This window comes from Rhipicephalus microplus, chromosome 1 (genome assembly GCF_043290135.1).
Source record: "Rhipicephalus microplus isolate Deutch F79 chromosome 1, USDA_Rmic, whole genome shotgun sequence".
Classification (NCBI taxonomy): Eukaryota; Metazoa; Arthropoda; class Arachnida; order Ixodida; family Ixodidae; genus Rhipicephalus; species Rhipicephalus microplus.
This window is the reverse complement of record NC_134700.1, coordinates 179,403,184-179,426,982: the sequence shown is the minus strand read 5'-3', so window position 1 is coordinate 179,426,982 and position 23,799 is coordinate 179,403,184. Positions and strand designations below refer to the sequence as shown.

The following is a 23,799-nucleotide window of genomic DNA, read 5'->3' as shown; positions in this document are numbered from 1 at the left end:
TCTCAATGAATAGTTCTGAAGGAGTCTGCGATATTTATCGTATTCTTTGAAGGACTAAAGAAATATTTGGAAGTCTCTTACACTCTTAGGCAAAAGGGTGTGTGGTTTGTCCTTTTGGGGACTAATGGGGCTGCCACAACCATTAATCCCTTCAAGGATTAACGGCACCAGGTCTTACAGTTATCCCCCGCAGACGAGCTCAAGGAACTAACATTTAGTCATCACATATACACCTTAGTGAGTAACCGTTATTCCCACAATTCATCTCAAAGGACTAACATTTAGTCCTCAAATTCGCACCTTGTAGGGTAACTGTTAATCCCCACATTTACACCTTACCGAGCAACCATCAGTCCTTACAGTTTCATCTCGCCGGACGAACGGTTCATCCACTCAAATACTCCAATCGGATGAACTTTTCATCCCCAGTTCAAACATTGTTTTTTACTTATTTTCCACCAGGCCTAAGTTTTTTCCCCTGTATTTCTGCGCAGTAAGCAATAAATTGCGCAGAAAAGGGCACGCGAAAAAGTAGTTAGCCACCTATGTGTAACTGCTTTCGCAGTCACGCCAACAACGAAAGACAAAGGTGAGACATCGAAATCTTTTATTTTTCTACATACACATGAAGTTTCTCTATTCTTTTAAATGAATTCATGGTGAAGTGTACAAGTCCAGTCTCGTTGTAAAATCTAGTTCACTCCTTGGGAAGCTCCTCCAATGGAAGCGATAGATGACAGGCATTGCAGACGCCAGCGCACGTAGCCTTCTGCCTGTTGTGCTCCCACGGCTGTACGTACAATAAGATTGCAAAACGAGTTAGACACACGTGACAGAAGATGAAGATGCACGCATATTACAAGCACGTGCAAGTTAATATTAAATATGCGTGTAGAATATGACACACAATTAACTTTACCTTCACCTCTGGTACAGTCCTTCTGAAGCTGCTCTGACGAAAGAGATGGATGACAGGCATCGCAGACGACAGCGCACACAGCCTTCAGCATGGTGTGGGCCCATGGCTGCACAATAAGTATGTAAAAATAGTGGTACACGTGACAGGGGATGAATACGAATGCATATGAGAAATACGTGGAGGGTGAAATAAAAACATACGTGAGATATGACATGCTAATATTCTCACTGTGATGTCACACATCGTCAAAGACTCATTTCGATCCCCGTAGCGCAACAGCGTAGGAGCGGCGGCCGCAGCCACAACTCCGCGAACCACCGTGCCGCCAACAAGTCGGCGAGTTCTAAGCGAGCGACGTCGTTCAGCTCGAGCAAGCGAACGCGAGACCAAACACGGCGCTGCACACGGAGTGTCTGCCGCCAGCGAGAATCGAACAGGAGAGCGAGCGTACGCTTGGCCGCCGCCACGAACAGCGCCGAGCTGATTTAAAGCTAGCGCCGAAGAAATCGACGGCAATGCGGATCTTTTCCACAAACTCGAGTGAGTGCGAGTGCAGCGCGCAAACGCGAGTCCGCCGCCGCGGCCAACGGACGGCGCCAAGCTGCTTGCGATCGACTGACGGGGAATCCAACTGTAATGGCGACCAATTTTCACTGAGTCCCCCCCCCCCCCCCCCTCTAAGCCCGTGCTGGTGCACTTACAGCGCGCGACAAACTACAACCAAGCTCGTTACGAGAACCAGCAACGTGTTTTCGACGACTCCCAACACAGCAATGAGGTCTCACCCCAATATCGTGATGCCGGAGCTCATTGCGGCGGCGAAGACAGGCGAGCACTTGATGAGCGAGCGTATACGGGAGGCCTACGGCAATAGCGGCCAATTTCCAGGCGGTCGCAAAGCACATGTGAACTGCACACGCCCTAGCTGGCCGCGGTGCATTTCGTGCATGCGATATACAACACGACCGAGCCCGTTGCCGGCTGGCGCGATCCGTATCGCACATGTGACAAGTAGAGTAGAATAAAGAATTATCACCTACTTGCGAAAGAATCCAGCGCTGATTTCTGCCCTGAGTCGGACAAGTAAGGTATCCGATAAGCCTGCTATCCTCTCGGCTGCCATGTTGGCCTTCCCAACTGTTGCTGTCGTGTGTTGGTCGTGACTATCTTGAAGCCAGAGATATACAGCGCGGCGTGGTGGCGTGTCGAGACCTGCTTTAGACTTCATGGGTGCGGCGAAATGTAAACGCAGCAGCGCACGCTCATCCGAGCGTACACACAAGCACCACGTCGTAATTCCTAGATCGTCGAATCCAGGCGGCCGTGGTCGAGCACTCCGAGCGCGATGCAACGCGGACCGTCGCCAGCAAAATACGGGGAAAGACTGAGCCAGCAGAGGAGGAGGACGGCTAGTAACCTTGGCAAGGCTTTTCGCACTGTCCGCATTTCCCGTGCGGTTCATCTTTTTGAAGCGTGTTTGGAGACTAAGTTGTTTGCGCGCGGAACGCTTCCCTCTCTGGTTGCTCCTCAACGGTCTATCCGTTCATCGCGCGCGCCTAATGGGCTCCGTTACTCCTGTTTCGGGTAATTTTGCCTTAGAAAGTATTGCCTATGATATCTTCATTCGAACGAATGAAACATTTTCTTGAAGTGCCTAAGTTTTCGTCCGTGATTTTACAGCGAAAGCTGTTATGAGATCAAAAACTCAGGTCACACATGGCGCAGTAGTTGTCCGCCACCACCGCTGTCCGCCTGCACTATCGCAGAAATGATAAAGGAAACTAGTACCAAGGAGACAGTGGGGCTTGAACCCGGGTCCGCAGCGTGCCAATCTAGTATTGTAGCACTGAGCCACGCCTGTGCTTTTGGAACTTGTTCGCAAACTTGGCTTAGTCAGGCTTGATTTCGGCAAAGTAATTGCGTTATTATGACTAATAAAGCGTTTTAGAACAGCAAAAGAACAACAAGTCGTCACACATTGCGAATAGCGTAACGAGTGGGCCGTACAATACTCCAACCCATTACAAAAGCTGGTTCTTCATCACCTAATAACTGCGGTGCATACCCGCTTCAGGCATAATTCCTCATCGTCATCAGCCACTGCATCAACAATTGGCACAAACTTCCTTTCAAGTGTTCAGCAGATAGCATGCTTCTCAGGAGAATGATGAAGAAGAGCATAGCTAATGCTAGCCTATATATTACCCAGAAATTAGTTTTATAATTGCCATAGTGGGTACCCAGCAAGTGTGCTTGCAGCAGTTGCCCAATGAGTGTTTAAAAAAGGGTATGTAAGGTCGCTCTTCTAGCTTTCGCCGTGACTGTGCTGCACCTTCCACGCATGCCTGGCGTTTTTAAAGGTGATAGTTTTTATTGGGGACCTTCGACGCCAAAATTTTTGTCTGTCTGTCTGTCTGTCTGTCTGTCTGTCTGTCTGTCTGTCTGTCTGTCTGTCTGTCTGCATACTTGTCTGTTTGTCCGCGCCAACAATATTATAAACGGCACCCAACGATATGTCAAACGGCCAACCCTATCCACAGCGGCCACCAATATTGCTCAAGCTTCAGCGTTCATACTTATGCGATTGTCAATTCAAATTCAATTATTGCGCATGTCTGAGGCACCATAACAACACATCGATATTTTCTGTGTGTGGCTTTATACTATAGAGGAGACAAACATACGTAATTTTAAGGACCGCAGCGTTTATCACGCTGTGCTGACAGTGCAACGCGATGCTCCAAAAGGCGAGTGTTTCCAACGCTTTGCTAAGATGACACGGTGGTGGCACCTGCCCGTCGCCTTGCGTTGTACACCTTAACGCCTCCGAAACAGGCGCGCATCTTTCTCCGTGGGCGCGCACGCGTTCCTTCGTTTTGGCGCTCGTGTCTAACGTACCTCGATGCGCTCATTCACCTTCGCTGCACTGCTCGAGACTCTCTGACGCAGCGCTTCCAGAATGGAGTTCACCAATTTTCTCATCCAGAGCATCAAATAAACGTTTTCTTCCCTCTCTACACACGCAAGACAATCGTTTTTCGATGACATTTCCAGTGAAACATGCAGATACAGGGCGAATGTTTTTATGGAAGGTAGACTCGAAATTTACAATATGTAGAATATCTTTAACGCAATTCCCTGCCACTTCTCTCATCTCTAACGTCATCATTTCTTGTGCAGTTTTCCGCCAAGGCGACCATGGCTCAAACTGGTACACGGTGTTGGCGGGATCTCTAGATGTTCAAGTGACTCACACAGGACATTCTAAGGTAAGAAGTTAGAATTGTGACGGAATTTATGGCCTTATGCTCGGCAAAAGGGCAGAGGAGCAGTCATCAAGAAGTTTTTGCAGTAAAAATCTCGCTCGTAGGGGCAGTCGTTTTCTGCTTGTGATGCCGGATGATAGCTATAATGTTTCGATGTTGCCTGTTCTTCTAGCTGTTGAACTTCACTGCAATGCACCAGCAGTTGTATAGTAGTCTTTTTGTTCTAAACAAATTAACTACTGCCACATATATAGGATAGAGAATAACATTTACAAAGTTAAATGGGGCTTGGTCTCTCCTAATACGCAATACTGAATCAGTAACTAAATGAATACAATAAATAAATAAATAAATAAATAAATAAATAAATAAATAAATAAATAAATAAATAAATAAATAAATAAATAAATAAATAAATAAATAAACACACTAGCAGGAAGCACCACCGCGACGTAGACAACCGCGATATGTTGAAAGAGAACCTATATCTTCAATTATATTTTAGAAAAGCTCTCTAATGAATTGTAGTGGCATAATGCAAGAGCCTACACGATATGGCTGACAGCTTATTTAAAAAAAAGGTGAATGCGGGCATAGTGTGAACCACCACCTACTATTATAGTAGATTAATGTAGCGGTGAATGCTGGAAAAACGTCCACCATGGCACATACTGTATGGTGGGATATGGTAGATGCTGCAGTGCCGGCAACGCTTGAGCGTGAAATGGCGTCAGAATCACCGTGACGAGCTGCCACAAAACATAAAAAAAAATGTATCGAAAGCGATGAACAAAGCACCCATAAATAAACAGGCCATCAATGAGATTCGAACGTGCAACGTGCCGATTGGCAACCGAAGGCACTAACCACTGCGCCAGGCCGACAATTTTTTTCTTTATTGCATGGAACTAATACAATCAAATGATGTGATATATAGCTATACAATTTATCATTTCAAATATATGCTCACGTGTATACATGCAAAAGACACAATTTTGAACACCACAGCAAACCTTGAAAGGTCTGGTAAGCAAACACACATGTCCAGAAGTCCAAGCCACTCCGGAACAGGGTCGAAAGTCTCTACAACACCACGCACATTGGCTGCCTCTTCTCGCAAAACAGACTTTGTCAATCGAGGTGGCTCGGCATGTCTGTCAATCATGCGGCTCCTCCATGATGAATAAAGGCCCAATAACACAGAAAAATTGTATGACGGAAGTCATTTGTTGAATAGCTAGTAAACATACGAACTGACCGTTTAACTTCAGTTTTGTTTGTTGCATACTCTGTATAGACGAGATCTGTACCTGCTACTAAAATTTGCACATTTATTAAACACAAGCAACTGCTGCCTGTAACGACTACCACTGTTTTAATGGCACCATCGCTATGTTTTTGTTACAATTTGCAACCGCAAGAAGAAAAAAAAACAAGTGGACTGTGGAGCAGATACTGTTTACCGTTAGTTAATGTCAAGTTGAATATCCGTTTTCCACTCTTTCCAAAGGATGACATCTGCGCAGGTTGTATGGCGGCTCTAGACTCATTCGATAGATACGCCCACTTAATTTATTGAGTGTTGCGATGTTTTTCGTGCTACGTAGAGTGCAGTCGCGCCAGCGCACTGCTGTAGCTCTATCATCAGCAACAACTCCATAACGGCTTGGCGAAAACGAATGCGGTGCGCCGGAAACATTATGCTGTCATATTGTTTCATCAAGCACACGAATTGCCAAGTCTGCGTTTTCGCATAAGAGCCGGAGAAGTGCCGGCGAGTGCGACCGGTGGCTGTCGGTGAGGGGAGACGTACGTTCTCTGGAAGTGCTGGAATCGCGACGCAGCGATGTTTGTCGCTTCTTGCGCAGGCACTACACGCAATTAAAATGCTTCATTTAGGTTAATTGATGCCACGGCTGTGCTGTATTGTCATTCTTACTCGTCGAAATCACGTATTCTCAGACCCAAAAGCGCGGATAACACAATTTTACGCGTTCGGTCGGTAGGCCTAACCTTCGGTGGAAATCATGGTGGTACAACATGTAAGTGTACAGATCCCAGCTTGGCACACTGTATATATTGCCCGCCAGTATAAGCCCACCCATCATCTGCTTACTGCTTCCCAGCATTATCGCAATGGTGGTCAGAGCTTCTCAGCTTGGTACACCATGTGGCCCACCATAATAAGCACCACCCATCATCTGCCTAGTGCTTCCCAGCATTATCGCAATGGGGGGCAGAGCCTCCCATGATTGTCCACTATCTAGCCGCTGCTTCCCACCATCGTTTCCGCTTTATCCATCTTCCGTACACCATGCCACCCAGTATGTCCTGCCATATCCATCATATAATTTCCACTACGTCCCGGCATATTCAACATAATTTCCACTATACCCACTATTATTTCCACTATGTCCACCGTGGTCTCCAGTGTCTATCATATTAGTTTTTTTTCCGATAGGGCCAGGTCAACGATAAACAATTAATGCTTGTGTGTATGATATGCGAAGAAGATCAGAAAATGGTAAACAGCTTAAAAGCCAGAACCTTTGCTAATTTGGTGAGAATGATTTTACGCTACGATATCAATGAGCTCGGTAAAAAAAAGCGGTCGTTTATTTTTAAACAGCGGTATCAAGTATATTACCACTTGGCGAGTTTTTTCTATCACCCTAATGATATGAATGAAATCAAAATTGATAAGATGACCTCGTACATTAAATACCCTACGCTCAATTAAAAGCATGCGAACGCTGAGGACGACCATACCACCTCGTACACTGCTGCTTTGAGTGTTACCGGTGGCGCCACCAACGACCAACGGTAGCGAAAAGCGGATTGCGTGGCTCAACCTTGTACAAAGTGTCCGTTGCTAACCCCTTTTTTAAGCTCAGTTTATATTCTGGTTGGATTTTTTTACATGCCGACGCTGCTCCGCTAGCAAGCCATAACGTTTGTTACGTAGATGGTTCTATTTATTTTCTTAGAAAATTTCGGGCCCCTTTTTTTTTTTGCTGTGCGCGAGTGCGGTATTATTCATGCGTTTGTAACGTACATGCATTGAATATGTTTGCGTGAACAGCTAACACATATGAAGTAAAAGCTGTCGCAACGTAGAAACGTTTTCTTGCAGTTGTTTCATTGAACACCCTGAACAGTACAACAACAATGCACGTCGTGGGGCTATGCATGTTTAGAAATCACAAAAAACACGCATTTTAAACTTTGTCCAGCACTTTCAACTTAGTCGAGCTAATTAAGAGTAAGAACAACAAACGGAAAGCTAACTAAGGCTGTAACATGTGTCACAGATATGGATAATAACTTATGAAAGCACTAGGTAGAGCAAATGACCCACAAACATTCAAGGTTTTTTTTTTATTTCACATTCATGAAAAATTTATGAGGAACTTCAAACTACATTACAATTGCCTACTTCTTAAAATGGCATCACTAACAACGTTGAATCCACATTTCTTTATCAAGTGCATTTAAAAATCAACATAAAAACTATGGTATATACAGGAATTTCGCACGTGTGGCATTACATGGATTTAAATAGGAAATGCGCACACTTCTGCTTTGTGTACATTGATGATTGATATGCATGGTCTAACGTCCCAAAACCATGCTATGCATACATCGTATGCTAGATTCTGTTCTAGTAGATTAAAATAGACACGATATACCATCTTCCTTATTGAAAAACGTCCACCAATGTGGTAGATTATGTTGCTGGAAATATTGGTGGCACATGGTGGATGGTGGAGTGCCCGCAATGCTGGAGCGCGAAATGGCGTCAGAACCACTGTGACGAGCTGCCACTAAAAAAATGAAAAGAATAATTGTATAGAAAACAATACCGATAGCACCCGCAAAAAAAAAAAGAACACGTAACCACGTGGATTCGAACGTGCAACCATAGGATTTTCCAGCTAAACACGCCTACCATTGCGCCATACCGATTTGTGGGAAGTTTGTTGTTAAGTCGCAAGTGAACATACAATTTGACTGTTCAACTTCAGTTTTGTTTGTTGCTTACTCCAGATAGACAGCATCTGCACCTTCTACTAAAACTGGCACATTCGTTAAACACAAAAAACTGATGCCTAGAACAATTTTCACTGCGATAATGTCAACAGTGCTATGTTTTTCTTACAATTCACAACCGCGACAAAGAAAGAAAAAAAACAAGTGGACTGAGGACCAGGTACAGCTTACCGGTGGTTACTCCCAAGTTTATTATCCGTTTCTCGCTCGTACTAAAGGGCAAGATCTGCTTGCTCTGGCTTTATGACGCCTCTAGGCTGATGTGATAGATACGCCCACACAAGTGATAGATTAATGCAATGTTTTTCGCGGAAAGTATGGCGCAGTCGTGCGAGCGCAGTGCTGTAGCTCTATCGATAGCAACAAACATAACAGCTTGGCCAGAACGGTCGCATTGCGCAGGTAACATTATGCTATCGTATTGGTTCAGTAAGCATACGATTGGACAAGTCTGTGTTCTCGCATAAAAGCCAGAGAAGTGCCGGCGAGTGAGACTGGCAGCTGTCGATGACGGGAGGCGTACGCTGCTGAAAGCGCTGGCACGTGCGTCGCATCGATGTTTGTCGCTTCTTCCGCGGACACTGCACACTACAAAAAAATGCTTCATTTAGGTTAAACGATGCCACGGCTGTGTTGTATCGTGGTTCTTACTCGTCGAAATTGTTTATTCTAAAACCCGGAAGCACCGATAACCTTTGTACGGGCTCGGTCGGTCGGCCTAACCTTTCGTGGAAATCATGGTGGTAGAACGGAAGGGTGAACGGCAAACTTGCTGGGACTCGTGTCGACGTATGTCGAAGGTAGAAGTTTATGTATTTTAGCATCGCACGCACTCCGTTAACATGAGCAGTAACTTCGCTACTGCTCATGTAATTGGGTCTGCGAGAATTACAAGAGTTGCGTTTCTAGCTTGGCGACATCAAGCGACCCTTGTATTCTGGTTTACCGTTGAAAGGGTAGTTGCGAACTGGAGCCCATTCATTTCTCTACAACTGCGCGGCGATGTACCACATTTACTGTCGCTGTTCACAGCGGCACCTCTAGTCTTCTAAACATCAAAACAAAGCACCACATCGCGCACGTCGAACTGATGTATACGTGCACCAAATGTAAACATTCACGGCCACATTCTACGCTCCAAAAAAATTAAAGCGTTGTTGACACCACAGAAAAAAAAGAAAAAAGTGGCAGCATATCCACGGAGTGAATGATGGAGAGTGGGGCGAAGCATCCATCCATACATTCGTTCTTGCGTCTGTCCGTCCATGCGTGCGTCTGTGTGGCCGCCCGTGCTTCCATCCACCCGTCCGTGCATGCGTCTGTTCGTGCGTCCGCACGTCCATCTGTGCGTTCGTCCCTGCGTTCGTCCATGCATCCGCTCCTGAGTCCGTCCATGCGTCCGTCCGTCCATGCAGCCATCCGTGCGTGCGTCCTTGCATCTGTCTGTGTGTCCGTTCGTCTATCTATTCAACACTTCAAGTACCACCATCTCGCATGTTTTCATCATATATTCCTCTTATAGAAGCACCGCCATCCAGCGGATATTCCAAGGACTGAACGAGACGAGGCACACGCACACTTTCTTACGGCTTGCGCTTCGTGTTTACTTCCCACCTTTAACCACCTCGAGTTCATGGTATATACTAGTTCACTGTATTCATGGCACTGCGGCCCAACGCTCGCAAAACCTTTCTAAAACCAAGGAGGTCACGCCCAGCGAGTATAATGTAGCAACCCTTTCTTGTCAGATAGTGCTCAATGTACATGCCAATACCTGCTAAGGGGGAATGAGAAGCGGGAGAATTCGGCTTTTAGTTAACGCGCACGCTGCGAATTTTTCATTGTTCAACAATGCACAGAAGAAATCTCCCACCCGCACCACCTTGGAGGTCAAAATATAAGGCTGGTTACACACTACTACTACGACTACGAGGGACGAACGCGTGCCGCTATAAAAAGCATCGCCTTCAAAAGAAACGTGCTAAAAAGCGTAATGAGCGGCGTTGGTTTCTTTCGACCACAAACATATTTCTCTGCGCATTCCAGAGTGAAACACTAAGAATAATTAAGTGATTCCACATACTGCGATCTGCTTTTTATCATGCCACCAACATCCACCATGCTTCCATCACACCACCGTCATCTAGCTTGCTAACCAATTCATCCACCAAACACGTTTCGAATCACCACCATCAGCCGGCATTTCCACCGTCGCCACCATTGGCTTGCCACCACCACCACCATATGCCACCACTTTTTTTCCAATCTTGCCTTCATCAGCCGGAATTTTCCGCTGACACCACCATTGGCTAGCCACCACCACCCCCATATGCGACCATTTTTTTCACTCTCAACGTCATCAGCCATTACGACTACTACAGCTTCCACTACATCCACTATCATTTCCACCATATCCAGTATTGTAGGCATTCATTAAGCACATCTACTATCTTTACCTATATTCATCATCATGAGTGGTCGTCATCTTCATCTGCTGTGGGGATTTGGCTTGCCTGAGTTCTGTGCCTTGGGCGTGGTCACTTCATCATGTCTTCTGGGCCTAATAAAGGTTGCCTTCACCGTTAAATCACAAGTGGTGGAGTGTGCTCTACGATCTTCCGTCCTTTCCCAGCCCGACCTGCCTCCTGGAGCTCCGCTCAGGTCGTCGTTTGTGCCACGTGTCCGGTAACATGCCTCAGGACGAGCCAACCGGCGCTTCGGCGTCTACCTCCACGGCCCCGGCTACCGCATACATCGTGGATTATCACCGCGCACCAGTGTGAGCCGCCCACGTTCACTGGACTTCGAGGTGAAGATGTGGAGGATTGGTTGGACCAGTTCAATCGAGTGAGTTCCCAAACATCTATAGCGGTCGTATGGTCAATACAAAAGTTTCGACCTTATCTCCACGGCCACAACTTTACAGTGGTTACGGACCATCACGCCGTGTGTTGGCTCTCGACAATCAGGAACTTGTCCGGTCGCCTTGGTCACTGGATTCTTCGCTTACAAGAATACGACTTCACGATTACATACAAGTCGGGAAACAAACATCAAGACGCCGCCGCACTTTCGCGTTGCCCGCTTTCTTCGGAGCCACTTAACAAACTCGCCACTGCCGCACTCGAGAAGCTTTCGGTCGTCTCTTCCCTACATGTTTCGTCATTAGCTACTGTGGACCAAACTACTGCAAGCGAGTGTGGTTTGTTCTTATCTCACCAACGTGCTGACCCTTACTGTTGCCGCATCATGGACCATCTTGACGGGACTTGCCGGCCCCCTAACGCCCATCTTCGCCGACAACTGACGCAATTCAAGCTCAACAACCACGTCCTGTACCGTCATATCTACCACCCTGATGGTCAACGCTGGGTGCCCGTTCTACCTCGCTCTCTTCGGGCTCAAGTCCTCAAGACATATCACGACGACAAGTCTGCTGGACACATGGGCTTCCAGAAAACTTATGACCGCATAAGATGTCACTACTACTGGCCGGGCTTGTCCACCTGTGTCGCGAAGTACGTTGCCTCATGCACCTTTGTCAGCGTCGCACGCTACCTACATCAACTGGAAGTGGACAACCGCTCCCGTGTCCCCTGCAACCATTCGAGGTAGTTGGCGTTGACCTGTATGGTCCGCTTCCTATGACTGTCATGGGCATTCGATGGACAGCTGTCAACTACCTGACCCGCTACGCCGAAACAGCTCCCGTGCCTTCTGCATCAGCTTCGGAAGTGGCTGACTTCATCCTTCGAGCAATAATCCTTCGACACGGAGCTCCTCGTGTAATCCTGAGCGACCGTGGAAGAGTCTTTCAGAATTCGTCGAAGAAGTGCTCAAGGCATCCAGCACTACACACAAAACAAGCTCCAGTTACCATCATCAGACGAACGGCCTGACTGAGCGCTTTCATCGTACACTGTCAGATACGATAGCGATGTATATCGAACCCGACCACAGAAACTGGGACACCATTTTGCCATTTGTCACTTTTGCGTATAATACCTCTGTACAGCGCACAACCGGTTACTCGCCGTTGTAGCTCGTCCGCAGTCGCTTCCCCTCTTCTTTCCTCGATGTTTCATTCTTCTCTGCGCCTGTCAAACCATGTTCATCTTCAAGTGAAGAATACGTGTCTCGTGTACTTCATTGCCGCCAGCTGGCTCGCGTCAACACTGAAGCCAAGCAACAGGATCGCAAGCTTGAATATGATGCCTCTCATCGTGCCGTGTCCTTCAGCCCTGGCGACAAAGTCCTCCTCCTTACACCCATTCGCACTCCTGGCTTGTGCGAGAAGTTTCAATTACCTTTTATTGGCCCCTACACTGTCTTGGACCAAACGTCTCCTGTGAATTATCGCGTGGCACCCGTTCTTCCGACGGACCGCCGCTACAGGGCAGCAGAAATAGTCCACGTATCCCGTATGAAGCTTTTCATACGGAGTTCCTCTTCGCTTTAAACTGCGGCCAAGAACTGCGGTCAGGATGACCACTTTCAAGTGGGGGGGAAGTTAGTGTAGGCATTCATTAAGCACATCTGCTATCTTTACACATATTCATCATCATGTGTGGTCGTCTTCTTCATCTGCTGTGGAGATTTGGCTTGCCTGAGTTCTGTGCCTTGGGTGTGGTCGCTTCACCGTGTCTTCTGGGCCTAATAAAGGTTGCCTTCACCGTTACATGACAGCATTATTTCCACCATATCCACCAACGATACCAGCGTCCACCAACCCAGGACTTTTAATAGGGTTAGAATTCATGTTAGTGGAATATCGAGCGTATAGAAGGGTGATTTATGGACTCACATTTGTAAAAAAGAGTATTCCAATAGCAATTAAACATTAACCAATGCAAAAACAATAACAACACACTTGTTTCCGCACACTAGCGTCAAATAGACGTGCAAGGCCAATGAGTGACGTTTGAAGTGTAGCACAATTGTGCGCGTACAGGAACGTCGTAAATGCTGCTGTCGTAACATACCGCTATTCACGATGTAGCCCCTGTTTTCCTCATAGCGTCAACGAACTGCCGCGACGCCCAGTTGACACACAGTTGACTCTCAAGGAAAACTGACATCTTGTAGGAGGCCATTTTGCACAGCTAGCAACGAACAAAGCGCACGTCTGAAGCATCTGAAGCATTGCCGTTTATGTGATGGCTGGCGGGCGAAATCAGGGCTCATCGTCCGACGTGTGGTCACGACGTTTACACAATTTTACCGTTGCAATATCCAAAGAAGACGTGACCGTGAGGAGAGAGACAAGCCCAGACTTTCTGGTTGGGTGCGCAGCCAAGTGCAGAGAGGTGCCTCAAACGAGAAGTTTTGTCGCTGGTGTGAAATGCTTTGGAGAGATGGCGCTCGTTTATTTTTTCACGATGGCTGCGCTAATTTCCTTCAGAATGCATGAGGCCCTATGGAGGGTTAGGAGAGAAAGCAACCGCTTTCTCCGCACTAGTCGAGCGGCAAGCTGAGTGGTGGCGCCACCATACCGGCGCACGAAGCGGTTACTCGCGGACAACTTGTCTTGGCAATGCAGTGAAGGCTACAGAGCTAAATCTTCCGTTTCCTGCTGCTAATGAATGTATTCCTACAGTTGTGTCCTTATTTTCTAGGTTGGGTATGACAAATACTGCCTTCAGTTTTTGGATGTAGTTCTTTGACACAGAACGCAGCTAACACCAGCAAGTTGTTCGTGTTTGCTTCAATTTATATATTGTCATTTCGCGTCTTTGAACGCGTGAGAAAACCGTACCTTTTGCGTGTACCTCGAATACCAAGTGACGTCTGCATGAAACGCTGCTCACGCACAGCCATCCGTTCCCACGGCGGTACGGAACGCATGACATACCGGATTACCTCGCGTAGCGGTACATGTGCAGAAGCTCTGCCTCGTAGCTTTCTCTTCATTGCTAAGAAAAGTTGGTCATTTTTGCTCCACGAAGAGGAAAAGATAATGAGGAGAGAGAAAGACACTATTTCTGCTACCCTAAAGGAGTGTTTACACTAGAGTGACACGACACCGACATGACCCCGACGAAAACACGAAGCAGACGCAAACCATCAGCCAACGAGTCACCCGACGATGAAGTCACCAGACCCCAAGGTCACACTAGGGCGACGACACCGATGACGCCTCAAAAGACAACAATTCATCGCAGTGTAACACGATAAGAGACCGAAAACCACAGCAAAACACATCCGCAGACCTGTCGTCGGCGTGTCTTCGGGAGATCGGCGGTGAAAATTCGCCTCATGTCTTTGCTTTAAACGACCACGAAGGGGGCAGTCTTGGAGGGTTAACAATGCCCTCTCCGATACTTCCTTGGCGCCTGAATCATCAACTGGAGCAACCGACGGAAGCCTTTTCTTTGCTACCCTACTGTGTATCCCCAACCCCGTCCCTCGTTACCATAGATTATGGCGGGGCTGCGAACTCGCTTGTAAGGGCATGGTCGCCAGCCCTGGCGCGAGCCCAATCGCGACAGACATCCAGAGACGACTCGTAAACTTGCTGCGCTCTAAATCCATACTTCACGTTTAGAGAACTCACAGCACGAACACCACTTCGGTCGCTCGAGCAGCCGTATTCCCTTAAACCAGCGTTTCGTTGAGCTACGTGCGATCGGATGCATGACGGATGTTATCCTTACTTTGTATACCATTCGAATTTGTGGCCGCTATATTCATTGAATATTGAATGCGAAGCAGCTATTTGACTCACGTGTGTAACGTCGTACGTATGTGCGTCCGTACGAACGTACCGCAACGCATTTCCCTCGCTGCAGGTATTGGAGCGGTGCCAAGTTGGTCACGCCGCACCTGCGCGCTGAAGTCAAGATCCCTCACATGATTCCCTTGCAGGTGTGCGCTGACATCACTCTCTCCTTCACCCACAGCCCACTCGCTGCAGCGCCCACAGCTGCCGGCACCTCTACACGCTTGCAACACACTTCTCACTCACTTCACCCTCTCCCCCGCCCACAACGTTCGACCGCACGTCGGGTGGGAACACCCTTTCGGCTCGTTTCTCTGCGACGAAACTTACACGAAACCAACCCACCTCCAGTGTCCTTGTGCTTCAAACAAACGTTTACTCGAGTAAACGCTACCCCGAGTCGATTCAAACCATTCTTCCAGCACCCGCGTCGACATCCGTTTCAACGGCGCCAACGCCGTGCGCACTGGTGCTGCTTCGCATCCCATCAGGGTTCCCTTCGGGGAGATGGCTCTTTTTTTATATAATGAACATCACTGTGTCCGCTGTAGTGGAACAGCTGTTACAGTACTCGGCTGCTGACCCTAAGGTCGCAGGTTGGATCCTGGCCACTGCCGTCGCATTTAGGTGAAAGCGAAAGGGTGAAGGCTCATGTACCAAAGGATGCCAATGCACATTAAAAAAATCCAGCTTGTCGAAATTTTCGGAGCTCTCTGTTACGGCGTTCTTCATAATGCCATCACGGTGTTTGGGCGTAAAACCTAGATACTACCTATTTCCTCAATCATCACGCCACTATAGCACGGAGCGGCCCTAATGTAACCAATCAAGTAATTAATCAACCAATGAAAGAATAATTTATTGCACTATAGCGTTTTCTGTTGTGTGGGTTTTTCAAAACACCATGATCACCAACTTCTCAGATCACTCAATGCGAGTTCACTCTAAAACTATAAATCAAAGTATAGTATAGCAGTGAATTAGCTTATATGTTAGTGATAATTGTCAGAACCTGTGTCCACTAAAAGTGTTGAATCCCACAAACTGGCCAATTAAAAGGGAAAGCATGACCAACCCAAGGTGTTCGCCAAGGTTGTTTAATAAACCACGGCCATTGTTTGCCTTCTTGAACGACGTTGTATGTACTGGCAGGCAGTTCAAACTCAGAGATTTATTTCGGGACCTTAAACAATATCCATTATTGTTATCCAGCTCAGACATTCGTAAAGACTGATAGTTAAACACCAGCAGCTTTTGGCGATTATCCTTCACGAACTTCTTTCTGGAACATGGCGCAAGGAAACTCTTAATGATCACCCTCTACCTAAAAGGTTTTCTTTTGTATGCGTGTGATTTATTTGTTACAGGTCAACCGTTAAAGTTTAGGGTGCTTTGATAGCACAGCAACAATAGTTTATAATGTCTTACGAAATAAGTTGCCTTATTGTGATTGCAGGAACCGAAACTTTATTAATTGTACGTCAGAATAACGGCCCGGACTCAGGCCTCCCATCTCGGGACGTCAAGGCCTTGCCTCTCCACCACTTCGCGGGCCTGCTAGAGTGTGTATAGTACTGGTCGGCGAGCTTGGAGCTCAGCAGAGTGGCTTCCCACCTCGCCGAAAGAACATTAGGGCTAATACGTTTCGCTTTAGCCTCGCATTTCCAGAGCATGTTTGTTAGCGTCGCTGTGTATGTCTCGCAGACCTAACAGATGTTGGTGCTATAGATCTCAAGGTATATTCGGTGATGTAGCAGGGAATTGGGATAAGTGTTCGACTGCAGGCGTCGCCAGGTAACTACTTGGGCTCTGCATAAATTGCCATGAGTTGGACGATAACATCACCGAACCAAGTAGAACACCTTGGTCAGTTCATTGTATCCCGTAAGTCGATCCCGGTCCGCATACTTCTCAACACCTCCTGGTCGGGCTGTTGCGTGGGACTGAATAGAATTGAAAGGCAATGGTTATGTATGCGAAATAATCTAATACACGTGACGGACCTAAATCGTTCACCGCTTTTCACAAAACAAACTTGAGGACGCTTGAGTTTCGGATGCAAGTGCATAAAGCGATTGTGTAGTGGACCCTCTTCACATATCTTTCTCAATCGCTAGCCTAGCCTTGTTTCTGAGTGGACTCCCGAATCATTCCTCAAGAAAAGGATCGTCTGCAGGCGTGTAAAGTGCTAGAATGCCTACTGCAAGTAAAGTTGCGAGGTGCCCACTAAATCTTTTATTTTCTTTCCTTTTGCGAGTTGGTGAAGTAGCCATTATGCGTCGTACGTAAGGCAACATGTGGACCTGTGCAGTTGAATACGTTTTTGATAGTGATAATCACGTATGATGGTATATTTAGTAGTTCGTGGACATTCAAATAAAGCACTAGTTTCGCGCTTTCCCTTTTCTGAAGCCTGGGGCAAATGTACGCTTCTGCCAAGCAATATGACACGGGCCAATGACACTGCCTCCCTATATTACATTTCTATAGCTTTTATTTCTTTATTTTTGTGGGTTGTTAGAGCACAGGCGTCTCTCTGTGGTGAAACACTTTCTAGTCACGCAGAAGTCCTGGGTGCGATTGTTACTCGAACATAACATTTTCACAATTATTCATTTATTTGCATCTATCCCGACTTTAGGCTCACAGATAACACTTAGTCTTTGCTCACAAACATTTACGTGTAAACCGGACGCCGGAATTTCTGTGATTTGGGCTCTTTAACAATATCAAGCTATCATGGACTTCTTTTTTTTACCAGCAAATCAGGGAACTTTGTGCTGATAAGCGAACAATACTAATAAATTGATTTATTAAGCGAGGTAGAACAGACCACGAGCACGAAGGTGTACACCAATATGTCCTAATGACATGCAATGCGTCGGGCCAACGCTGTCACAGATAATTACATACCTATCAAAACAATCAGGTTCCAAAAATTTTCGTAGATGGCTCGCTTTAGTAGGTAATTATACGTGCATATAAGAATGAATGACGTCTTAAGAGCACCCAGCGTTCGACAATAGTTTATATCGGGGTTTAACGTGCAAAAATTATGATATGATTACGGGAGACGCCATAGTAGGGGTTCTAAAATTTTGGTTATCTTGGTTTCGTGCACGGCCATCGTACAGTACATGGACCTCTAGAATTTCGCCTAACCTAGCATTAAATTATTTTTCAGGACATACAAAAACGTATTCTGATTCTACAAAGACAGACAAGAGTGAGATGGCAAAAGGCTGGTGGTGTTCCCCACCTTCTCCCCCTTATTTCCTCTTTGTTTGTTTCTTTCTATCTCTATCTTTTCTCTTTCGATGTGTTTCTATCTTTGTTTGACTAACTTTCATTTTCTTCTCTCTACCGCTGTATCTTCGACAGTCTTTTTATTTCGCTTTCTCTCTCGCCCTGTATTCCTTTCTCTGTCTTAGATTCTTTTTTTCCAACCCACCTATTCCTTTCGTTCTCTCTGTTTCTCTCTTTCTCCTTCCTTTTTTGGCGTGCTTTACCTTCTCTATTCTACCTGCTCACCCTCACTTCTGTCTTTCTCCCCCCCCCTGTTATACTGTGTTACACTATACAATGCTACACATGCGCTCTGATCCTGGATATCCAAGTGGGTTAGGCGCTTGCCTTCGGATGATGGTACGCGGGTTTGAATCTCCCCCCACACAAAAAAAAACCTTTCCCGTAAGACATCTGTCTTTCTCTATATTTATTTCTCTCTCTCTCTTTCTCTTTGTTTTTCTGTTCCGGTCCTCGTTGTTTTTCTCATCAGTTATTGCATCCCACGCCGTAGAAATGCGCACATGTTTTGTGAGAAAGAAGATCAGGACGAAGACGGTGATGAAGAAGACGTGAATAGCGCGTGCCGTTTAATGAGCATCTTTTTCTGGTGACACCGCAGAAACTACGCTGAGCTACACCTTCGCTGTTGAAGAATAAGCCGGAATTTTACATGTGGTGTAACGTCTACATTGTACCGAATGTACAGAATACGTCAGGGATTTCCTGAAAGGAGCGGCATCAAAACTCGGCAGCGGCAGCCGCATTTCCCATCGTCACAAAATCCTTCAGACCACGTACTCAGATTTAGGTGCACGTTAACCCCAACAAATATGAACATGAAAGTGTTTTATGCCTAGCTCCACAATGGCTTCGCTAACGTATTTCCGTCACGTACTTGACGTAAATTTGTCATCATCATCAGCAGCCTGACTACGTCCACTGCAGGACAAAGGCCTCTCCCATGTTCCGCCAGTTAACCCGGTCCTGTGCTTGCTGCTGCCAATTTATACCCGCAAACTTCTTAATCTCATCTGCCCACCTAACCTTCTGCCTCCCCCTAACCCGCTTCCCTTCTCTGGGAATCCAGTTAGTTACCCTCAATGACCAGCGGTGATCCTGACTACGCGCTATATGCCCGGCCCATCTCCATTTCCTCTTCTTTATTTCAACTATGATATCCTTAACCCCCGTTTGCCCCTAATCCACTCTGCTCTCTTCTTGTCTCTTAAGGTGACACCTACCATTTTTCTTTCCATTGCTCGCTGCGTCGTCCTTAATTTAAGCTGAACCCTCTTTGTAAGTCTCCAGGTTTCTGCTCCGTAGCTAAGTACCGGCAAGATACAGCTGTTATATACCTTCTTCTTGAGAGATAGTGGCAATCTACCTGTCATAATTTCAGAGTGCTTGGCGAATGTGCTCCACCCCATTCTTATTCTTCTAGTTACTTCAATCTCGTGGTTCGACTCTGCGGTTATTACCTGCCCTAAGTAGACATAGTCTTTTACAACTTGAAGCGCACTATTACCTATCTCGAAGCGCTGCTCTTTTCCGAAGTTGTTGTACATTACTTTCGTTTTCTGCAGATTAATTTTAAGACCCACCTTTCTGCTCTCCTTGTCTAACTCCGTAATCATGTACTAGCAGATAAAAAAATAAAAAATATGGCAGATCCCACGTACAGTGGGAATCGATGTTATGCGAAGCACGAATGAGGAAGTTTTTTTTTTATGTCACTTTAAAGTCAGCAGAACGTTACAAGGTGGAGGTAAACGATGCCGCTTATGGCTTCCGTGTCATGATTATCATGTTTGGATGTGTCGTTTACCTTCGTCATCTATTCACGTCACGTGATACCAAACTTAGTATATGTGGAGCTAGCGAAACGGCCGTGAGTGCATCATAAAGGGCCCACTATATTCCAATGTAGCGTTGACGCGCGCGCACACTAGGCACAGCGACGCTACGTTAGGAAAACGTGAGCACTCTGACGCCAGGAGCGACCGGCACCACCAGCGTCCATCGGCGCTGCCCGACGGCAACCGGTTCGCGCCGATGCGTTACCCAGACAATACTGCATCTCCCTCTTTTCATGGCGGAGGGACGCCGGACGCGCTGAAATGCGCATGCGTCAAAGCAACACCACCTAGACTATATAGTCTAGGTGGTGTTGGTCAAAGCAACGCAGCGTGGCGCACGCCTGCGAGTATATGCAACACCACCTAGACTAGTCTAGGTGGTGTAGGTATATGGCAGGAACGGTGCCTGGCGTGGCAACGCCGGCACCGTTCCTGCCATAATGAACGCCGGCGAGCACGCGTACACCGTCAAGCCGAAATGTATTGGCGCCTTGACTGTGGCATATAGTCAGGTTTTCACATGAAACGCATCTCACGATAATCATGTCTGCACCAGTCACATATCTTCGTAATCCATTGACGTCACGTAATTCCAAATTTGGCATATGTGAAGCTATCGAAACGACCGCCAGCACATCATGAGCGTGGTGTGTAGTTGTGTTGTTACATGACACACATCTCATGATTATCCTGTTTACACCAGTCACATACCTTCGTCTTCCCTTCACGTACCGTAATACCAAATTCGGTTTAAGTGAAGCTAGCGAAACGGCCGCCAGCGTATCATGAGCGTGGCATGTAGTCAGGTTGTTACATGACATGCATCTCATGATTATCATGGTTGCACAAGTCACATACTTTGGTCATCCATTCACGTACCGTAATACTAAATTTGGTATATGTGACGCTAGTGAAACGGCCACTTGCGCATCATGAGCGTGGCATATTGTCATGTTGTTACATGACACGCATGTCATGATTTCCATGTTTGGGTCTGTCGCTTGTGTTCGCCATGCAATCACGTCATACCGTACCAGTTTTGCAACATGCCATGCGAACGAAACCACCGCAAGAGCTGCAGCACCATGAAATGTAAATCATGACATTCATATTATGACTAGTCAAATATGTTCTTCATGCAGTCATATTATGTCATACCAAGTTTGGTATTGATACCATTATCGAAATGGCCAGGAGATCTAAAAGTCGTAGGCTTCTAGATAGATAGATAGATAGATAGATAGATAGATAGATAGATAGATAGATAGATAGATAGATAGATAGATAGATAGATAGATAGATAGATAGATAGATAGATAGATAGATAGATAGATAGATAGATAGATAGATAGATAGATAGATAGATAGATAGATAGATAGATAGATAGATAGATAGATAGATAGATAGCGTTGCTGACGTAGCAACGACGTTAGTCGAGAACAGTGGTGTATATCGTGCTAACTAATCATTCTTACTTAATTGCGGTTTAACGATTGTGGGAATAGTGCTGCCACCCATGGCAAAGTTATATCGGCATACATTGAAAGGGTCGCGCGGTCGCTTGCAGACATTGTGCAAGTGCACTCAAAGAGCGAAAACCTACTTTCATTGGCAGTTTGGTAATACGCGGAAACATTCTAACTCAAGGCGTGTAAAAAAATTCGGCAGATCCCACGTACCTCGGAATCGACGTTATGCGAAGCATGCGGAGAGAAGGTGACCGTGTTGCAACTCTTTACTGAGCAACACGTCATAAGATGACGCTAATATATGTAAAAATGTTGCACGCGCAGACATATTTTGATGAATTGCACAGGCTTATATAACCAGTTATTTGCACTTGCGCAACGATGCCAACTGTAACATACGTATTAGCAACACCAGGAGCTGACATGAAGCGCTGATGCTCGCGTGGATGCCGGCCCTGAACACTTCCACATTAATCAACTTCAGCGCATGGCAACTAACCACAATTAACGTTAACCAGAGGTGACGGATGTATGATAGAAGCACATGTGTAATGTTTATAAAGTTGGGTAGGCAGCACTGCAACCACTATTGACGTTTTACGAAGAATAACGTTTATTTGAAAAGTATAGTTTCTAGACCTGGCGTAGCTCTGTGGTAAAATGCTTCATTGCCACGCAGAACGCTTGGGTTTGATTCCAGCTGTGACCCTGACATTCAATCTTTGCAATCGTCAGGTTGACGCTACCGATTTCGGTTATTTCTTAACGCACGCACGTTAAAATTGCCCATGTGTGTTCTCGTAGTTCCTGGTAGATACTAAGTGTCAATCACTTGTGGCACATACCCGCATACCAGCGGCACATACCCGATCGTGGGTATGTGCCAATGTCTGGCGGGACGTGTTTGACGACGTACGTGACGGGATTGTGATATTATTGAGGTCTTGAGCAGCGCGTCATCATCGCCAAACCATCTTCTCATTCTAATTTTGGTTCACGCCAAGTTAAAGGGGTGATCACGAGAGCACCCAAACGTAAGCGGCTAGATAGATAGATAGATAGATAGATAGATAGATAGATAGATAGATAGATAGATAGATAGATAGATAGATAGATAGATAGATAGATAGATAGATAGATAGATAGATAGATAGATAGATAGATAGATAGATAGATAGATAGATAGATAGATAGATAGATAGATAGATAGATAGATAGATAGATAGATAGATACGATCAAAGTCGCTGAAGTTCGCTGAGAAATGCTTCGCATTTAAAAAAAATTGAGAAGGAAACAGAGCTCCGGGGCTTGGATCCAGCGTCCTCTCATACTGCCACGCGCGGCGCTAAGCACTAAACGACGGAGCGTACGTGGCTGAAATTGCTATCGACAAGCCATGTATATAATACACCACATACTGTTTGGTGGTCCTCAGAGCTTCACAACTTCAGCACGTTCTCGTCATCAGTAGCCAGAGGGCGCGAAGGACTCGGGTTAGGTAAAGCCACGTTGGGCGCGGTGTAAAGGGCGTCGTCCCGCGTTTCTCTTTGGCGTCATCTCTCCTGCGCGTGCGCTAATCAGACTCGTGATTCGGCAGACCACTAAGATATACCTAAGGTCCCTTCGCTTGCTGCCACGGCCTCGTTAACGAAAGGGTCACGCTTCTCACACATGAAGATGTCAAAATTGTGAGAGTTGTTCGTGTTTGTCCTCCATATACTTCGGCGTTCGTTTCGGGCGTCTTTCATTATGTTTTAACGGCACGCTTAAAGTGTCCAGCTGTCACAGTTATTAGACTGCGCTTGGCGTGTCTATTCCCACTTCGTGCGTGTATTTCTGCTTGAGCTGCGCGCTGCAAGTCACGAGATGCTTGCCTTTCGTCGCGGGACTTCGCAATTTGTTTCGTGACAAATGACGAGCCACTTTTAATATAATAATAATAATAATAATAATAATAATAATAATAATAATAATAATAATAATAATAATAATATGACGTCTGAAATCTCAAGCCCCCTACAATGAAAAAAATTTGAAACAATGCCTCACATTTTGCAGCACCTGAAGTGACATCGCACCAAATTTTGCGTGTTCCTGGTTCTCAGCAGAACGCGCGCCGCCTATTATAGTGACCATCTTAGGTGATTCTTAGATATTTGTGTGGCACAAATACGTGTCGGCTTTTTTTCCCGATCTCTTGCAGCCGTGGGGAGGTTGCAAGTTCTTATTTT

The 23,799-nt window shown here is 46.2% G+C and overlaps 1 protein-coding gene across 2 annotated transcripts in view; it reads left to right on the top strand.

Annotated features, from left to right (window-relative positions):
* Positions 1 to 23,799, top strand: part of Epac (Exchange protein directly activated by cAMP) — a 416,212-nt gene that overhangs the window by 29,586 nt on the left and 362,827 nt on the right. For both annotated transcript variants that reach the window (XM_075888324.1, XM_075888319.1), the window contains exon 3: positions 4,100 to 4,188. In XM_075888324.1, coding sequence (XP_075744439.1) covers positions 4,100 to 4,188 — 89 coding nt within the window. The remainder of the gene's footprint in view (positions 1 to 4,099; positions 4,189 to 23,799) is intronic.